At 41.3% G+C, this 19,439-nt stretch overlaps 1 protein-coding gene across 3 annotated transcripts in view; it reads left to right on the top strand.

The window, feature by feature from the left end:
• Positions 1 to 19,439, top strand: part of asic2 (acid-sensing (proton-gated) ion channel 2) — a 428,762-nt gene that overhangs the window by 382,524 nt on the left and 26,799 nt on the right. For all 3 annotated transcript variants that reach the window (XM_085454843.1, XM_085454844.1, XM_085454842.1), the window contains one exon: positions 11,715 to 11,865. In XM_085454843.1, the coding sequence (XP_085310969.1) occupies positions 11,715 to 11,865 (151 nt within the window). The remainder of the gene's footprint in view (positions 1 to 11,714; positions 11,866 to 19,439) is intronic.

Raw genomic sequence — 19,439 nt, 5'->3', positions numbered from 1 at the left:
TATTGCAGGTTCACCTCAGGGTATGTTGATAGTTTGGACACCACGTGGGCAGAAGCAGATAAGAAAGAAGCCAATGGCATTAGAGCAAAAAAGAAGAAAACAGAACATATTCTTTTTACAGCGTAAATGTGCCATTTTCCTTTTCTTTTTTTTTTTTTGACTTGGCATCGTGTCAGCAAGCCATTTGCAAAGCTGAGATAACAAAATAGAATTGTATGGAAGAAAAGAAGATGAATTTAGACTAGAAGGGGTGTGTGACAGTCCAACATGAGGAGCAGCCACTTGACTTCAGTCAAGGTCACAAATTTAAAGACACCCCTCCAGCCAGAATTTCTCAAGTACAATGTTTTACCTGCATATACTGTGACTTTATGCAATCCTGTAACAGCCTGTATGTAAAGCATGAAACTACTTAAAACACCACCACTATGGTATGAGCTCTGCTGCTTAAAAAATAGTAGAGACAGTGGTTGTGATAGAACTGCTGTATTGGTATTCATTATATTCCACTGGCATACCTGATCAACTTGTCGATGCTATGAATGCATATTTACTAGGCTCTGCATTACACAGGAGCATGTTTAAGAGTGTAATTTGTTGGTGGTTAGTGTTAACAAGTGACCTTTCATCATGACAGGAATAGACACTAATGGCCATGTCATCTTTGGCTTCTTCTCTGTGGGAGGCGTTGCACTGCAAATAGGCAAGGTCATGCCATGTTTGCAGCTCTGGTCTTCCAGACATTCACACTTGCAGCTGTGAATACTAATGAGATGTGTTGTGCTGGTCAAAAGGCATTTTAATTGGCAGCCCAAATGTGCGCGCTCTCACTCACAGGTTGGCTCTCAGACCTCTGGCTTGAATAGAGGAAAAACTAATGCGATATCAGCAGCAACTGAGATCAACTGAGCACTGACAATTTGTACACTACACTGACTCGTGTAAGTGTAGCAGAAGCAACGCAGGGTATAAAGTTAAACTAGCATTCATTATTTTTAATGCAGTTCCTCTAAATGTATTACATGAACACAGTTTAAACAACACTAAGTAAAAAAACATTAATTAATTTTTCATGTGCATCCAAATCTGCCGATATAGAAGCTTCAACATTATATGTAGTAAACTGAGACATTTCCATATTAAATATTACATGTGATCAATAATGATACTAGATGTTCGGGATAAATAAAAATCTTTGATAAAACAGTATTGCACACTAACTACATCAAACATGCTTTGATATCACTGATGGCATGCTGTGTAGTCTTGTGTTGTTTTGCCTTTGTTTCTCACCTGTCTGGTTTGCATTTTAAAGCACAAGTCTGCAAATATGTCTATAATGTGTCTATGCAGGGACATAGATATTCCCAGGTAGCTGGAAAAGATGAGAGACCAGAAAAACAGTGGGGAAAAACGGCGTGATCGCTTTGATTTTGTGCAAAAACCTATTGTTTTGCAAAGACGACAGCTAGTCAGACATGCCTCAATCATCAGCATAAATGATTACAGCACTATACAGAAGTCACTGATTGCAAAAGCAATGACCAATGCATCGATTTTAACTCTGCTGCTGCTCCGTGTACTAAAATGGCCCATTTATAATCATGACATGTCCGACAAAATCAGCCTACACGTACACATGTATCAAAAACTATGATTGTGTGGTGAATATCCCATTCAGATCTGTAACAGCTGCAGAGTCGTAAACTGAATGCGCTGCATTGCTAGCGTTGGCTTCTTTTCTCTGTCTTATACGTGTCTTGCTTAAAGGGGCGTGGTCAGCTGGAGTTCCCGTTCCATTCAAAACTACAAACACTGAAACAGATCGTTTGGAACAGAGCTAAGAATCTGGTGTATGCAAGCACAATACAAAAACACATCTGCAGGGTAATCCCATCTGAAACTTGAAGTACACTTTCTGGGAATGTGTGAGGCTTTCAAGTTAAATATGTGAGCGTTGACGTAATATTTGCCAAAGGACCCTTGTGCAAGATACAGAACTCCAAGTTGCTCTGTGATGTGTTAACCCTATATTAAAACTGTTAATAAATTAAGACTATCTCGACTGGCACCAACCTTGGAAAAGGTGTCATTGCCATGCTCATTACAGACAGCTTTCTCCAAAGAGCAACTGTGACAAACTTCCGAAAGCAGCGATAGTTAATAATTGATCTACTTGCCTTTTCACTGTTGCTAATTAAATGTTAAATGAGAACTGATAATCCTATTCTCCTTAAGACATTTGTCACGCCGAGCAACGGTTTCTGTGCTATTTTACATTTCTGGTTTCTAGACAGGTTTGAGAAGTCATTACCTTCGACCATGTGACATCTCTGCTTGAAGTGGCAGTTCAGCGAGGAAGTGACAAAGACGGGGGACATGCAGGCAGGGTCAGTAGCGAGGATTTGCAAAATAACAGAACCCCTCTGTCAAGGATTTGTCAGGGTCTTTGTCATCAAGTGGCTGAAGAGGAGCCTTTCTGTCTGGTTGAGGTCTAATGAGATGTTGACCCGACCCTGGTCCTGTCTGTCAAACATCATCAGTCTTGACAAAAAGAGGCAAAGAAGGGCAAGCAGTGTCCCCCTGAATGCAATTCGCTCCTATAAAAAAATCCAGAGATAGAGATGTTGACAATCAGGCAACAACTGCATTTTTTAAAGAAAATATTCAGTTCAAACTGTGCTTTCGTCACTTGCACACACAAATGTGTATCGGAATAGCAAATAACTGTTGGGTAATTACACTTAATGGTACAGGCCCCCACCAATTAGCTAGTGAGGGTTAAATGGAACACTTCAGTCTCTGGAGGGTTTAGACAGCTGCGTAAATGAAGTTCATCTGAGGCATCATTAGAAAATGCTTTCATTCAGGAAAAATGGTGGTGATGTGATGCATGTCAACACACGGTTTCTGCTAATGAAACCAAGTTCATTGCTGTGAAGTTGTCTCGGAGCTGACTGGTATAGCGATTATCCCGGCTTTACCAAGACGTTCGCACTAGCGCAGAACGATACCTGAAAAACCCTGACGCATCTTGTACCTGCAAATGAAGAATGATAGTGCCATGAATATTTATCTGCTGTCCTCGTCACAATGCTCCAGGGATTTTCTCTGTCATTTGTTTCGTGCACATACATATGCGTCTAGAGCACCTCTGTTTTGCAGAGGTGAATGAACCTCTAATGTGGTACTTCATATTCTTCCGAAGCGCACCACCTCTTTGGCAGTGTGGCATCAGGTAGTCGATCAATCATGTCTGTAAACCATCCATGAGAGGGCCAGTGTCAATAAAGGAGGAGGAGCATGAAATGAAAAACCCATCTCAAAAACACAGCAGCAGTGAAAAACCAACTATTACCCATGCACTTTAACCCCCCCCCCCCCCCCCTTTTTTTACAGCAACATAAAATATCAACATCAGACCCTCAAAACTGAAGATTTAGGTTCTCAGCTCTGAATTTTTAACCAGTCCTGAATAGGGAGCGCTGTTTGTGTGGGAGAGGCTGTGGTTAATAATAACAACTCCAACCAATAGTAACAACCTTGTTAACCCATAATACTGCGCAGTCAAAAAATAATATGGTACTTTTTAGTAAGAGGCATGAATCCCACATTTTTGTCTGCTGAATTGCCTCTTGAGGAGTCACAATCAACATTTCTCCCTCCATCGACATTGAGGAGACAGCTGCTTTTAACAAATCCCCTCTTAAAATAAAAGGAGAGAGGGTTGAGATGAAAAATGTTCCCATTTTTACGTGTTATTGATCAATATGAAACAGCTGTGGAACCGTAGAGTTAGACACACCTATGTATACCTGGGTATGCTACCATATACTTCAGTCTTTACAGTAATGTATGTTCAATACTACATTTGTCATAATTTGGCTGTGTGAAAGCAGGGAAGGACCCAAACGCAGACTTCTCAGAGTAAAGTAAACTGAAAAACAGAGCTTTATTTGCTAAATGGCAAAATAGTACAAAACTATACTGGGAATAAATAAGAAAACAAAACATACGGATAAGGACGCAGAGAAACACACAACGATGAGTGAGATCGCGACACTGGAAAGACGAATACAAAGGGCTTAAATGACGAGGGAACAGGAAACACATGGGGAACACAACTGGGTCAAATTACACTCAACGAGACAGAGGACATAAAGCTAAACATAACACACGAGACGAGGTACCTTCAAAGTAAGAGAAGCAAAGCAAAACATGGCGCACACACACAGGAGACTACTAAATCAAAACAGGAAGTAATGGGAACAAACACACAGAGGCGCAGACAGACCCAGAGGCACGATCTGATATCGTTGTGTTGGTGTTGTTCCCAGATCTACATAGTAAATGTTGTTCCAGGATCAACATTGCAAGTGACCAATCAGAATGTTGTGACGTCATACTTTTGCGACTTTGGGAAAAACTGCCATAAAACAAAAAACTGTTCTTAAGCTGCGAGAAACCGCCTTTGTCCGCCGATCAACGGACCCTGACCCTAACCCTTTAATAAACGCTAAGCAGAATTGATATTGTCCTTGCAACATTGGAATTTCATAAATGCACGAATGGCTTGGCGTGCCAAAGAATAACGTCACAAGAATGTGATTGGTCACTTGCAATGTTGATCCTGGAACAACATTTACTATGTTGTTCCAGGAATAACACCAACACGACGATATCAGATCATCCGACACAGAGACATGACTGACTGGGGAAACATGGATAAGCATGGCAGGCAGGGGGAAACAGAATGAAACATGAGGAGGAAACAAGACACAAGAACTCACACAACCTATATAAACACAGAAATACAGAGAAAGACACCGAGGGCAAAGACACAAGAAGAAAATACTAAAAAAAATTAAGGAACTAAACAGGGAATATAAGAAACTAACAGCAGAATAACTAAAGACTACTAATGAACCAGAACACAACCCATAATACAAAATACCACAAGAATACAAGAAAACACAAACTGCTGGACCAAAAGGACCCAGAACCATGATATTTTACTGTTTCAGCCACTGATGTTAATAAAGTCCCTACAAGGTGTTTAAACTATCTCTCAGGTTTTGAAGGTCAGCGTTAGGAAGTATGGGGTAACATTATCTGTGTCTGAGTGTTATCTGGAGATTTGCATATGACCATAGATTTCAGCTGATAATCAAAAGGATTCTCATTATCTCGACCGTTTCCAAATTGTGAGCAAATATCAGTGTGGGAGTTAGAACACTAAACTCTTGAGGATTCGCTGTGATGTAAAAATCAAGCGGCACTCGTATAATATGTGTGATGTTGCTCACTTATAACAAGATTAGGGCTTGTTAGCAAACCCAGTTCAACCACAACCTGCTTTATGGCCTCTGCTCATTTTTGTTTTACTCATCTGCAGCTTTTTCATGGGCAGCTTGTAACGGCACAAAGAGAGTGTGGGAACATCATAACAAGCACCCTCTTTTCCACTTTACACCTTTATTAGAAAAGCATTTTCACAATATAAGCATGTGTAAGTTACAAAGTTAAACCAGTGTACTTTATTAAAGTAGCCCATTATTATAGCTTATATTGTTCTGGGTTTGCCAATACTATTTGAGACAAGTGTTTAATATTTAAGGCTTTGTTATAGTTTTAAAGACTGCAGTCAGTGGTGCTGTTGCATTGTACTAAATCACAGTGTGAGGTGTTTGTGATATTGATGGGTATATTTTTTATTTTGCTGATTAGGGTTCAGGGAACAGTGGTGCTCCTGATTTATTAAACTGTTTCATTCTGTCACTTCCTTTCAATCAGCTTCGAAGTTGATGGTCGTTACAGTGATTGCTATTCATCACATCAAATCGATCATTGCTTGTGTTACACACAAACTAACACACATTGTTACTCAAATAAGCTGCAATTTTAACTCAGCCTATTACTCATAAATGCCTTGTAGCCATTAGTTGGTTTTTGATGAACGGGAGGGGGCACAGAGAGATATTAGTGAAGGGCGAAGCTGTTGTCCACATACAGTAATTAGGAATGTGACTTTGTTTTGTTTATTCTCCCTCCCTGTGCACACACACATGAAAGGAGTAAAAAGTTTGTGAGACATATTCTCTGAAGCCCTGTTCAAGTCCAGGCCGAACGCTCTCTGCTTTTAAGTGATTATGTAGAACATTGCCTTTGGATTCGTGCGTGTTGCGTGTTTCTGTGGGCTCTGCTATATTTTTGGCTTTAGCAAATTAGAGCTGTGAACAACTGTCCTGTAGAAAGAAAGGTACAGTGGGGCAAAAAAGTATTTAGTCAGCCACCGATTGTGCAAGTTCCCCCACTTAAAATGATGACAGAGGTCAGTAATTTGCACCAGAGGTACACTTCAACTGTGAGAGACAGAATGTGAAAAAAAAATCCATGAATTCACATGGTAGGATTTGTAAAGAATTTATTCGTAAATTAGGGTGGAAAATAAGTATTTGGTCACCTCAAACAAGGAAAATCTCTGGCTCTCACAGACCTGTAACGTCTTCTGTAAGAAGCTTTTCTGTCCCCCACTCGTTACCTGTATGAATGGCACCTGTTTGAACTCATCATCTGTATAAAAGACACCTGTCCACAGCCTCAAACAGTCAGACTCCAAACTCCGCCATGGCCAAGACCAAAGAGCTTTCGAAGGACACCAGGAAAAGTATTGTAGACCTGCACCAGACTGGGAAGAGTGAATCTACAATAGGCAAGCAGCTTGGTGTGAAAAAATCAACTGTGGGAGCAATCATCAGCAAATGGAAGACATACAAGACCACTGATAATCTCCCTCGATCTGGGGCTCCACGCAAGATCTCATCCCGTGGGGTCAAAATGATCATGAGAACGGTGAGCAAAGATCCCAGAACCACACGGGGGGACCTGGTGAATGACCTGCAGAGAGCTGGGACCAAAGTAACAAAGGTCACCATCAGTAACACACTACAACGGCAGGGAATCAAATCCCGCAGTGCCAGACGTGTTCCGCTGCTGAAGCCAGTGCATGTCCAGGCCCGTCTGAAGTTTGCCAGAGAGCACATGGATGATACAGCAGAGGATTGGGAGAATGTCATGTGGTCAGATGAAACCAAAGTAGAACTTTTTGGTATAAACTCAACTCGTCGTGTTTGGAGGAAGAAGAATACTGAGTTGCATCCCAAGAACACCATACCTACTGTGAAGCATGGGGGTGGAAACATCATGCTATGGGGCTGTTTTTCTGCCAAGGGGACAGGACGACTGATCCGTGTTAAGGACAGAATGAATGGGGCCATGTATCGTGAGATTTTGAGCCAAAACCTCCTTCCATCAGTGAGAACTTTGAAGATGAAACGAGGCTGGGTCTTCCAACATGACAATGATCCAAAACACACCGCCCGGGCAACAAAGGAGTGGCTCCGTAAGAAGCATTTGAAAGTCCTGGAGTGGCCTAGCCAGTCTCCAGACCTCAACCCCATAGAAAATCTGTGGCGGGAGTTGAAAGTCCGTGTTGCTCGGCGACAGCCCCAAAACATCACTGCTCTCGAGAAGATCTGCATGGAGGAATGGGCCAAAATACCAGCTACTGTGTGTGCAAACCTGGTAAAGACCTATAGTAAACGTTTGACCTCTGTTATTGCCAACAAAGGTTATGTTACAAAGTATTGAGTTGTATTTTTGTTATTGACCAAATACTTATTTTCCACCCTGATTTACGAATAAATTCTTTACAAATCCTACCATGTGAATTCATGGATTTTTTTTTTCACATTCTGTCTCTCACAGTTGAAGTGTACCTCTGGTGCAAATTACTGACCTCTGTCATCATTTTAGGTGGGGGAACTTGCACAATCGGTGGCTGACTAAATACTTTTTTGCCCCACTGTAGATGATGTGGAAATGAGGGGAAGTGCCCCTCTAGCAGGATGTGTTTAATGCCAAGGCTGACCTTCACGTAGACATATTAAACAACAACGTTTTAACTGTCAGTGTTGTGTTTCTGTGTGTGCACTATGGAAAAAAAATACAATTTGGCCAAACACTGCACACAAAAGAACAGCTTAAAAATAATGAAAACGGGATGCTTAATTATTTAGTTTTGTTTATATTTATTCCAGGACAAACCATATTCTCTGCATTTCAGTCAGGATTGTTGCATGTTCATTCTCATTCCTTGTGCAGTTTTCCTTATTGTGATCAAGATTTTCCAATTTTTTCCCCCTATTCTCACAGGTTTGCTATAGATTGTGTATGGTGTATATATGATACTGCTTCCTAAAGCCTTGAACATACTGGAAGTGGATTGTGGTGATGTTGCAACCAAAGTTTATAGAAAGTGAATAATATTTGCCGACTTCAAGTGACTACAGGCGAAATAACTGCTGCCAATGCAAAGTGGGCAGGACCTGCAGTAAACTTTAAGGCGAGCACCTGAAGAAACTACTAAAGTAAAGAATACTGTTGATTGACATATAACCTCCTAGTAAAGACATTAGAGGGTCACCTAGGCAACCAGAGCTGAGAATATCACAAGTGGCAGATTCAAAGTGATACGCGGCAAGCAAATCACTTCCAGTGTGTACACGGCTTAGATTGTACCCTCGATGCTTGAGTTCTCAATCACCTGAAAATGCTTTCCTGTGTCATTTTGGTCGGGGTGTTGCTGGGCAACCTTAGCTTCATACGCCACACAACATCTATATCTATCCTCTTGTCCTTATCTCGTGTGGAGACAGATGCTTTGTTTTATATTAGTGTAGATTTTCTCATAATTCTTCATTTCCCGAGGGAAAATTTACACCTCCTCCGTGACATCCTCTTATAAGGCACAAATCCTTGTACTGTAGTGGAAAATGTTATATTTGATGAAATTCGGGCAACATACCCATTGAGCGGTCACTTCCAGCTCCATCACTCATAATAGCGTGTTTGTGTATGAATTTGTCATCTAATATTGTTGCCATTTTTGTGCTTTTGGTGTACTTCCTCTGACCCTCACCTCAGCAATCATAAGATAAGATAACCTTTATTAGTCCCACACGTGGGAAATTTGTTCAATCAACATTTTGCCTGTATAAAGCTCGGCAGCTAGAGCGTAAATATAAAAAAATCTGGTTTAACTGTTGATTCAGAAATCTATAAATACCACGTACTTCAGTATAAAGACTCCATCAGCAAGGCCAAACAAAGCTTCTACTCTGGTATTATCAGTTCTTATGAGGGTACAAGGACTCTGTTTTCAGTTCTCAACAAGCTAATTCAACCCCCCAACGCTTTACCACCACACATCTATTCCTCTGAATCCTGCAACTCCTTGATGCTGTTCTGGACTACGAAAATCAATAAACATCCACCAGCAACTCAGATCAAATGTTGTGTCTACGCCCTCTCCAGAACCTTTTCTCCTTTTTGAGCCGTTTTCCACTTTTCATCTTCCTGATTTATCTGATATTTCCGAGTTCATATGTAAATCAAAGCCTGCCACATGTCATCTTGACCCCATGCCCACGGGGCTTGTGAAATCCTGCCTCTCTTCTTTACTCCCACTCATCTCTGCTATCATTCACTCTTCTCTCACCACCGGTATCGTTCCCTCCTTATTCAAGACTGCTCTAGTCACTCCTATACTGAAAAAAACCTTCTTTAGATCCTAACAACTTTAATAACCTCTGTCCGATTTCCAATTTAACCTTCATTTCTAAGATACTCGAAAAAGTGGTTGCACCTCAACTTCATTTACACCTGGTTAATAATAATAGTATCTACGAGAGATTTCAATCTGGTTTTCGCTCATGTCACAGTACAGAAACTGCTTTACTTAAAGTCACTAACGATCTTCTAATCGGAGCTGACTCTGGTCTTCTCACCATTCTCGTCCTTTTAGATCTGAGTTCAGCCTTTGACACCATTTCTCACTCTGTACTTCTAAGCAGACTTTCCTCTCTCGGCATCTCTGACACACCCCTCGCCTGGTTTCAATCATATCTCCTCGACCGTTCCCAGTTTATTCAACTATCATCCCACTCTCGTCTATTCCCCGTCTCCTCTGGTGTACCTCAAGGCTCAGTTTTAGGCCCTCTTCTCTTCATGATATACATCCTCCCTCTAGGTACCATTTTCCGCAAATTTGATCTTCAGTTTCACTGTTTTGCTGATGACACCCAGTTATATCTCTCTTGCAAACCTGATTCCTCCCTCCCACCTTCCTCCCTTTCAGAATGTCTAAGTGAGTTAAAATCCTGGTTTAGCTCTAATTTTCTAAAGCTCAATGAGGATAAAACTGAGATCCTCCTTATTGGCACCAAATCCAACCTTTTGAAGGCGAACCATTTCTCACTCACCATCGATAACTCCACAGTTTTCCCTTCTCCTCAGGTTAAGAGCCTTGGTGTCATCCTAGACAGTTCACTTTCCTATAAATCTCACATCAATAATCTCACCCGTTCTGCCTACATCCATCTACGCAACATTAACAGATTGCTTCCTTCTCTTTCCACCCAGTCTACGTCCATTCTTGTCCACAGTCTTGTTACCTCCCGTATTGACTACTGCAATTCTCTTCTGCATGGTCTCCCCCAAAAATCCCTCCATAAGCTTCAACTGGTTCAGAACTCTGCTGCTCGCATTATCACCAGAACCCCCTCCTACCAGCACATCACCCCTGTTCTTCAGGAACTTCACTGGCTCCCTGTGAAATTCCGGATAATATTCAAACTTCTTCTGCTCACCTTCAAGGCCCTTCATAACCTCGCTCCTTCTTACCTTTCTGACCTGTTAACCACTACCTGTTCTGCCCGTTCACTTTGATCTTCTTCTTCTATCCAGCTTGCTGTACCTTCCTTCCGCCTCACCACCATGGGAAGCAGAGCTTTCAGCTGCTCTGCTCCCAGGCTGTGGAGCTCTCTGCCCCCAAAAGTGTTTTATCCTACTGTAAAGTGTCCTTGGGTGACTTGAAAGGCCCTCATAAGTAAAATTTATTATTATTATTATTATTATTATTATTATAATGTTTGATACCGAGCAATTTTTTGATTTTAAACATAGTGTTTGAATAAAAACAGGAACTGATAGAAGTTCAGCAGCACAATATTTTATCATTTAGACGCACCAAACTGCAAACAATAATAGTATTTTACCAAAAGCAATATAGATGCTGTCAAACCATATCCATCTGAAAATCCAAAGGAAAGCACAAAAGCAGAAATGTATTATTAATTCCACTGCTTATTCCCTAGCGCAGTGAATGTAGCACCTGTTGTATTCCACCTTGTGTAAGCAAAGGTGATTTACACTTACACTGGTTCATGTTCATAAAAGCAGCCGTGGAACATGTTTACGTGCACGTGCAAAATGACAACATGTCACAGTAGACCGACTTGCTCCAAATAGGGAGATAATGTGCACAGATGTGTAGTGACAGTGTCATAACTGTGCATATCATAAGAGGGAGAACCAAGCTGAAACCTTTATAGATTCATATTGAAATACATAATAATTGACAACTCAGAGGGAAACATTAGGCTCATGAAAAATCGAATCGCAGCTCGTTATCATTCTATAGATATATATTTAATTGCTAAATTGATGCCTTTGGTGTGAAATAAATCCACTTTTAAATTAGACCCTTCGGTTTGCCGCCAAATGTCTCTACTTCAGTGATATTTTTATAGTCTGAGGTCTCTGTATCATCATCAATAAATCGTAAGTCATCACTTCTCTCTGTCTTCGCTTAGGTGTTCACCAGATATGGGAAGTGCTATATGTTCAACGCAGCAGAGGAGGGGAAGACGCTGCGCACCACCATGAAGGGAGGGACTGGAAATGGCCTGGAGATCATGCTCGACATCCAGCAAGATGAATACCTGCCTGTATGGGGTGACACAGGTAGGCCTGGAAACATGCTCACCATGATGTTCAAAAATAAGTTCATTACTGATTGATTTCCCTTTCAGTACCAGGTTAAAAACAAGACCACTATAGTTAAACGGGGCGATTTCAAATGAAGGATTCATTTTGTTCTCTGCTTTTTTTCTTCACTTGTAGCTTTTTGCTTGATTATATGATCCATGCAACAGCAATATTTAGTTACTTTGACTGATTTGTACCTCTTTCCTTGATGTGATTGCATCCAGGATGCCGTATGAACTCGTGCAACACTTGCACTTTAGATTCATCCACCTATGAGTCAGTCATTCCTGGTTTTGGTAAAAGCTTGTTTTCGTGTTCTTTTTTTCAATACCTCAAAAACTGTGTTGTTCTAAGCTTCAGCGTTAGCATGCAATATTTCATAAAATGCATTTTACACTGCTTACAAAACATTATTCTATTCCACTCAAACAAGTGGATTTCTTGAGAGTCCACTTGTTTCAGTCAACTCTCAAAGTTATTTCTTTCTTTCCATCGTTTATTTATTTGTCTGTCTGTGTTATGGGGATATTTTAACTGATCTCTTGCAAAGTGAATTTCAGATGGTAAAAATCATTGCAATGTTTAAAAAGCTATTTCCCTAGTTGTAGCCCAAACTGATCCTTTGGGCTGATGGTATTTTTTTTTATTCACTTTATTTACTTTAGACATAATAAATAAAAAAGCAATTTGTGTTTTTTTTTTTTTTTGTTTCTCCTGATGAAATCTCTTTAGGGACAGATTCATACCGAAAAATTCCAAATCAAAGTTTTAGAAAACTGAATGTGAAATTTTAAAATGCATGAGATGACAGTCATCAGTTTTTTTTTAATCCAAACAACTATAAATCTCTTCTTGTTTATACTTGTAAATCAGATGAAAAATGTTATTACCATTCCTGTCTTTTTAAAAAGTAAAAAGTATTGCACTGTATTGAGCTCAATACCCAAGGATTTAATTGAATAGAAGACTTATTTATATAGCTTTTCTAGCCCACATCAAGCACTTCTTGTTGCACGACTGCTGTTGTATTCTCTTTGAGAAAGGCTCTAAGCAAATTTCTCAGGATATTTTCATTTGATGCATCTTCATTTATGCCCAACTGTGGGCATATTTTTCCTTTCAGAATGTAGACGTCTTACAGATCATAATACATATTCAAACTCTTTTCAACTCAAACACTAAAATAGTGGAGCTTTAAATTATCCTATTTAGTGAGATACATGTAAATATCTTATTTTTGATGCAGGGTGACTGTTTAAGGGAGGCTTGTTTTGTAAGCAGTGCCATATTGTAGCACATTGAATGACCAGCTCACGGCTAAAACAAGTGGAAGGGTAGACAGGGGAGTTCACAGCAGCTAGCCAAGCAATGCACAGCTCTGCAGATGGGCATTAGTTTTGGATATTAAAAAACTATCATCAGAAACTCCACGTCCTCTTACTCCTTATCTCGTTCTATTTACACTGGGTTTTGTAGGATTCCACCCAAACCTCCTTTAGGTTTTAATTCAGTTTGAACATGCTGTACTTCTGCCACCACCCTGACAGCATGTGGAACTCCTTCTCCCAGCAGGCTCCAGTTTTCAGTGCCCTTGTTTATCCCCTTGTGGTTTAATTAGCCTGGATGCACTGAGTCAGCCTCAGCATGGAGCATGCCGCTTCCTCAACTGAGCCAGGTCTCTGTGCTGTCCAGACATGATGGCAACATGCTGCACAGGCCCTAATTCCACATCTCCTCCCACCAGTTATCTTTTTCTCCATCCAGACAACCCACCTTCTTTCCTCCCATGGCTTCCTCTACTGTCTATCATCCAGAAGTGCAGCAGTTGGGTCTCTGGGGTTCTATTAGCACACTACAGTATCCAGGATGCTGCAGGGCAACCATGATAGTCCTCACTTTATCATGACGGACAAACATCGCAAGAAATGTGTTTCATTCTTTGAAAAATGAACAAGACAGATATAACTTTGAGAGGTGGGAGAAAACAGATGGCCTGTTGCCTGGAAACGCAGCTTTCTTCTCGCCATGTTACTGACCAAACTGCTCAGTGAAGGAAATCATAAATGGACAGGATCTGTCTGTTTTTCCTATCCATACTGCTGCCTGCAAAATGAGTCCTCAGCCAGATTTTAAATAGTTAAATTCTCACCAGGAAATTAATTAGAGTAATTAGGACACCATTGTGGTTCATGATCAAGCATTTTTTGTTCTTTCCTCTTATATTCAGCAGGTAAAGTAAGTATGGATCACTGGTTTTCAAAGTAAATATATTTCTTAATATGCAGTTGACATGAAATTCTCACCAGATGTTGGTAACAACCCATCCAATCCACACATGGAAAGAAAATATCAAACCATAAATGTGGATAAATTCAGTTTTGTAACACAGGGAAAAAGTATTGAACATATGAAGAAGGGAGGTGCAGGAAGGCATGGAAGCTCATGACACCAGCTAAAATCTATCACTGATAGATTTTAGCTGGTGTGAAATCTATCAATGCTTACACTTAGTGCAAATTAATACCAGCTGGTTTAGTCCCACCTGATGGCATATAAAAAGGTGTCTCATTACCAAGGTGTCACACAAGAAACACATCAGGATGGATAAAACCAAGCTCACTCAAGACTTTTGCAACCTTATTGCTGCAAAACACGCTGATGGCATTGGTTACAGCAAGCATTTCTATTGAAGGTTCCAATGAGCACTGCTGGAGCCATAATCAGGAAGTGGAAAGAAGATCATTTCGCCATGAACCAGCCGTTAACGGTGGGCCAATCGCAAGATTTCAGGCAGAGGAGTGAAAAGATCAGATGACTAAATGCACTGAGTCGCAATGGCTGAGTGCATTTGAAGAAAAGGGATGTTGAAGCATGTTTGCTGAACAACAATTAGAAAGACCTGTGAAATACTGGGAAATATAGTCTGGTCCCAGGACCAGACCAAACACGAGCTCGTTGGATGCCATAATACAAGTCCATGTTTGGAGGTAAAAAGGCACCATATTTCCCCCCCAAAAACACCATACCAACAGTGAAGGTTAGAGGTGAAAACATTATGGTGTGGGGATGTTTATCACATGGCCCTGGCACACTTTATATATTTGAAGGAATCTTCTACCATCTACCAGGATGATGAAGATTAAATCAGGGTGGGTGATTCAGCAAGACAATGATCCCAAACACACAGCCAAGGAAACCGTGAATTGGTTTCAGAGCAAGAAAATAAGTCTGCAAGATTGGCCTGAACTGAATCTAATTGAAAGTCTTTGGAAAGAACTGAAGCTCACAGTTCATAGAAGGAGCCCACAGAACCTTCGGGATTTAAAGACTGCTTGTATGGAAGAATGGGCTAAAATCAGACCTGGACAATGCATGCCATTAGTTTTAACATATAGGACCTGTCTTGAAGCTGTCATTGCAACAAATGCTTGTGTACAAGGTGTTAAATACATTTCAGTAAGCGTGCTCAAAGCTTTTTCCCTGTGTCATTTCTTCTTATTACAAATAATTTATGGCTTGATTTTGTTGCATGTGTGGACTGGGTGGGCTGTTACCAACGTCTGGTGAGAATTTCATGTCAATAGAATCTTAAGAAATATATTTAGAAAGCTGATGACGTCATCAGTACTTATTTTACCTGCAGCTTAACTGCTGCTCGAAAGAGTTTCCACAGAAAACTGTTATATGGTGGGAGTTTTCAGCCAAGCTTTTTTATGTTTTTATTTTATACTGGATGGGGGCTTATAAGAACACATGCATAAGGACAAACTGCTTTTAGAAAGAAAACATGTGCAGGACGTTCTTTTAAGCAAGCCAGAAACTGAAGCACAGCCCAGTCAGAGCAAATCTGAGTGCCAGGACATCATCTTCTACTGGGTCATCTGATAAACATTTTACCCATCTAATTGGCAAATCTCATACAGAGTATGCTATTTAGGCTTGTTTGGCATGCATACAGTACCTGTACATCAGTGAGCAAATTTGTCAATGTAAGGAGGGAAGGAACTGGATTATTAAGTAAATATTTTTGCTTTGGCTGTTTTAAGAGCGCTCTAGTACTACATTAAACCTCTGAAAATTTCATAATACCTAGAGTTCATCCGTTTTTCCATTTAAAGTCAGCAAGCAGTCTTTATGCACTCAGCACCCTGTCCATTCAATAGCACAACAGTGTTTGTAGAATAATGAAAAGCTCCTCAGACACATTACAGGCAAAGCCGCAAACTGTGATGACACTGAAGTCCAGTCCTTTCTTATATCAGATATATTTGTGTTTTCATCATCATCACAGAGGATTGCTTTTAAGATAAAGTCAGCCCTTGTGTAAAAAAAATAGGCTGTTCTAAACAGCCAGTTGTATTGTGCTCTGGTTGAAGGGATACAGATTGTAAGAGATTTGCAAAGCATCACAGAGTCAGGAGTTTCTGTCTTCTTCTGTTGTCTATTTTCCCTCTGTTTGCCATTCATCTTATCAGATTTTAGCTTCCATCATATGTGGCAAACAGGAAAGTGCAACCCAAACAAGCCTCAGAGTCCGCCGTTAAAATCGTGCCTTGTCTGTACATTTTCTGTCTGCCGTTAGGAAATGAAAGCGATGGTGAAAACACTGAGAAAGGGAGCAGGTTTTTTTATTTCAGCAGCAGGTTAAGCCAAGTGCAAGTGGAATTGGAAAGTCCTTGATCCTTTTATCTTTACTTTTTGTATCTTTTCCTTTTGTGATGTCAGTGTGATGTTCTCATGTGCAATCTTTTGTGTGTGGGTTTTTTTTCTTGGATATTTAGACTGCATCTTTGATTGAACTGTATTGTTTCTTAAATTGATGAGGGGAAAAAACACAAGGGATCAGTTTAATTTTTAATTAATCTGCCATCCAAATATTATGTTTAGTTGGGTATTTTTACAGGATTGTGGGTCAAAAAAATCTTTCTTCACATCTTAGCTACAGTAGCATAGGTGGCACATCTGAATGCTTTGCTCATTTGCTGCTTTTTGCTGTTTCATTCAGTCTGCTTGGAAACTATTATTACTCTTCATGTCAAGATTTTGCAAAGCCAGCATTTTAGCTCTGTATGATTTGTCTACAATGTTTCTATCTGAATATGAATTGAATTGATGTTGCTGTAGCTTTTTACAAAAAAATGCCAGACATAAGACTGAATACAGAATCCGGTTGAATTCATTTATGTTGAACAGAGAAGCCGAGTACTGAATGAACATAAACATAGATTGAGTATTCAAAAAATGTAGAGATGTGAACTTTTCCATGAAGGCTGGAAAACTTGTGAGCTGTTAAAGATCATATGGTATGATCAAACAGTCCAGAAAAGTTGCTAAATGGACCTCATGGTGGGAATTTCGGAAGGTGAAAAATGTGAGTGCATTTAAGAAATTGTTTTTAGTTCAGCACAAGTTGAATTTTTATATATGAAACTGCACAGCGCATGAATATATGCTATAGAAGTCAGCATCATCTTTCTGGGGCTGTGGTTAGTCACAGTTATTCCTGACGCTAAATGCTGGACATGTGCTCACAAGTCTGTGCTTTAAGTCCTCTTGATTCCAGAGGTCAACAAGGCATTTTTTGTGCTGTGAGCTGCAGCTCAACTGGGGAAAAGAAAGAGAAGAAAGAAAGAGGGAAATAAAAACAGCAGGGAAGAGGAACGGTAATAAAGGGCAAAAGAAAAAAACAACAAAACAAACAAACAAAATACATATATCAATCACATCGATCACCTGTTGAGAAAGAAGAAAGAGAAAACAATCAAAAACAAAGCCACAGCCCCGTCCTCCAGGGCATGGAGCAGGTATGGAGGAGATCAAGACTCCAGACATCCAGAGGCCCTCAGAACACAAGAGACCAAGGAAGACCAACAGAGGGGCAGCCGCGCCACTATCCCAGAAAGAACTGAGGAGAGCCCCAGATGAGGGCTCACTCAGCAGCCGTGGAGCAGAAGCCGGGGGGTTGCAGTGACGTGCCCGTGAGCTCCGCTGGCAGCCAGCTGTGCCAGAGTGACCGAGCCTCAGGCCGAGGGCACCCCACCCCCGAAGTGGCCCGAGCGAGCCCCAGGCTCCAGGCCCCGACAAGCAGCCACCAAGGAGTGAGCCAGTGTGTACCCGGATGCCCATCCCCAGACACAAAGAACCACCAATGCACCAATGTCTGAGGGCATCTGCCACCGGCGGGGGGGGGGATAGGCCTCCATACCTTGGAGGGCCTGAGATGTCCCTAGAGAGGTGGCGTCTGATACCCGACCTGACATATAGACACAGTACATCCATTCCCACCCTCATGCTCTCATATGCAATTACTCAGCGCTCACCCAACGTGGAGACAGACATAAATAGACACTGTACACACAATCACACTCCCCAAGCGTACTCTATACCCCAGGTCTAGGTACCCTTGCCCCTGGAGGGGGAAACTGCATCCAGACCCAGGTAGTGTTACCCTTTTCCCTGGGGTGGAGAGAAGCAGACCGCCCCGACTCCGCAGCAGCAGGGAGGCTCCACATTCCAGACCCCAATCGGACGGCCAACTCCTCCTCCCACACACATACATCAACTCCTTGATGTATGTGTGTTTTAAGGTGCATATAAAACCCAGGAGGGCATGGAGCTACTTGCCAGAGAGCAGCAGCGCATAGCCCCTCATGATAGCCCTCAATGTCCATCCGACATTTGTGCTCCACTAGCTTCCTTATTTATTTATCCATCCATCCATCCATTCGCTTCCGCTTATCCTTTTCAGGGTCGCGGGGGGCGCTGGAGCCTATCCCAGCTGTCATAGGGCGAGAGGCAGGGTACACCCTGGACAGGTCGCCAGTCTGTCGCAGGGCCAACACACAGGGACAGACAACCATTCGCACTCTCATTGACTCGCACATTCACACCTAGTGGCAATTTGGATTATCCGATTAACCTATCCCCACAAGCTGCATGTCTTTGGACGGTGGGAGGAAGCCGGAGTACCCGGAAGGAACCCACGCAAACACGGGGAGAACATGCAAACTCCACACAGAAAGACCCCGGCCTGATGGTGGAATTGAACTCAGGACCTTCTTGCTGTGCGGCAACAGTGCTAACCACCGTGCCACCGTGCTGCCCTTATTTATTTATTTTAAAGATAAAACCTTATTGTAGTGGTTTACACATTTGTTTGGCAAGCAAAAGGTTGCTGGTTCATTTCCATTTAGAGATACAAATTCTCTTCTGGGTTGTGTCAGGAAAGGCAAATCAAACATGCGGAGCTACCCACTGTGACCACCCCTTGTGACAAGAGAGTAACCGAAAGTAGCTTCTTTTTTTAATTAATTTTTTTACAGGTCAGCTTTAAGGTGATTTTTTCCTTCTTTTTCCACTGAGCCATAGTCTCTGGTGGCTTTCTCCATGTTGCACCTTGAGGTAATTTTGTTTCCCTATAAAGAGAAATGGGGTCTTGGCAGTATTTCTGATTGCAAGCAGGCCTATCAGCAATTCAGAATGATTCTAAATTGCTAAATTATGCACTTTGGTAAAGATAAAAGTGTCAGGTTCACACATTGTAAGAATCT

This window comes from Copadichromis virginalis, linkage group LG4 (assembly GCF_057382275.1).
Source record: "Copadichromis virginalis isolate Kocher_CV1m ecotype Utaka linkage group LG4, C_Virginalis_male_GT1.1, whole genome shotgun sequence".
Classification (NCBI taxonomy): domain Eukaryota; kingdom Metazoa; phylum Chordata; class Actinopteri; order Cichliformes; family Cichlidae; genus Copadichromis; species Copadichromis virginalis.
This window is presented reverse-complemented; position numbering and strand designations above follow the sequence as displayed.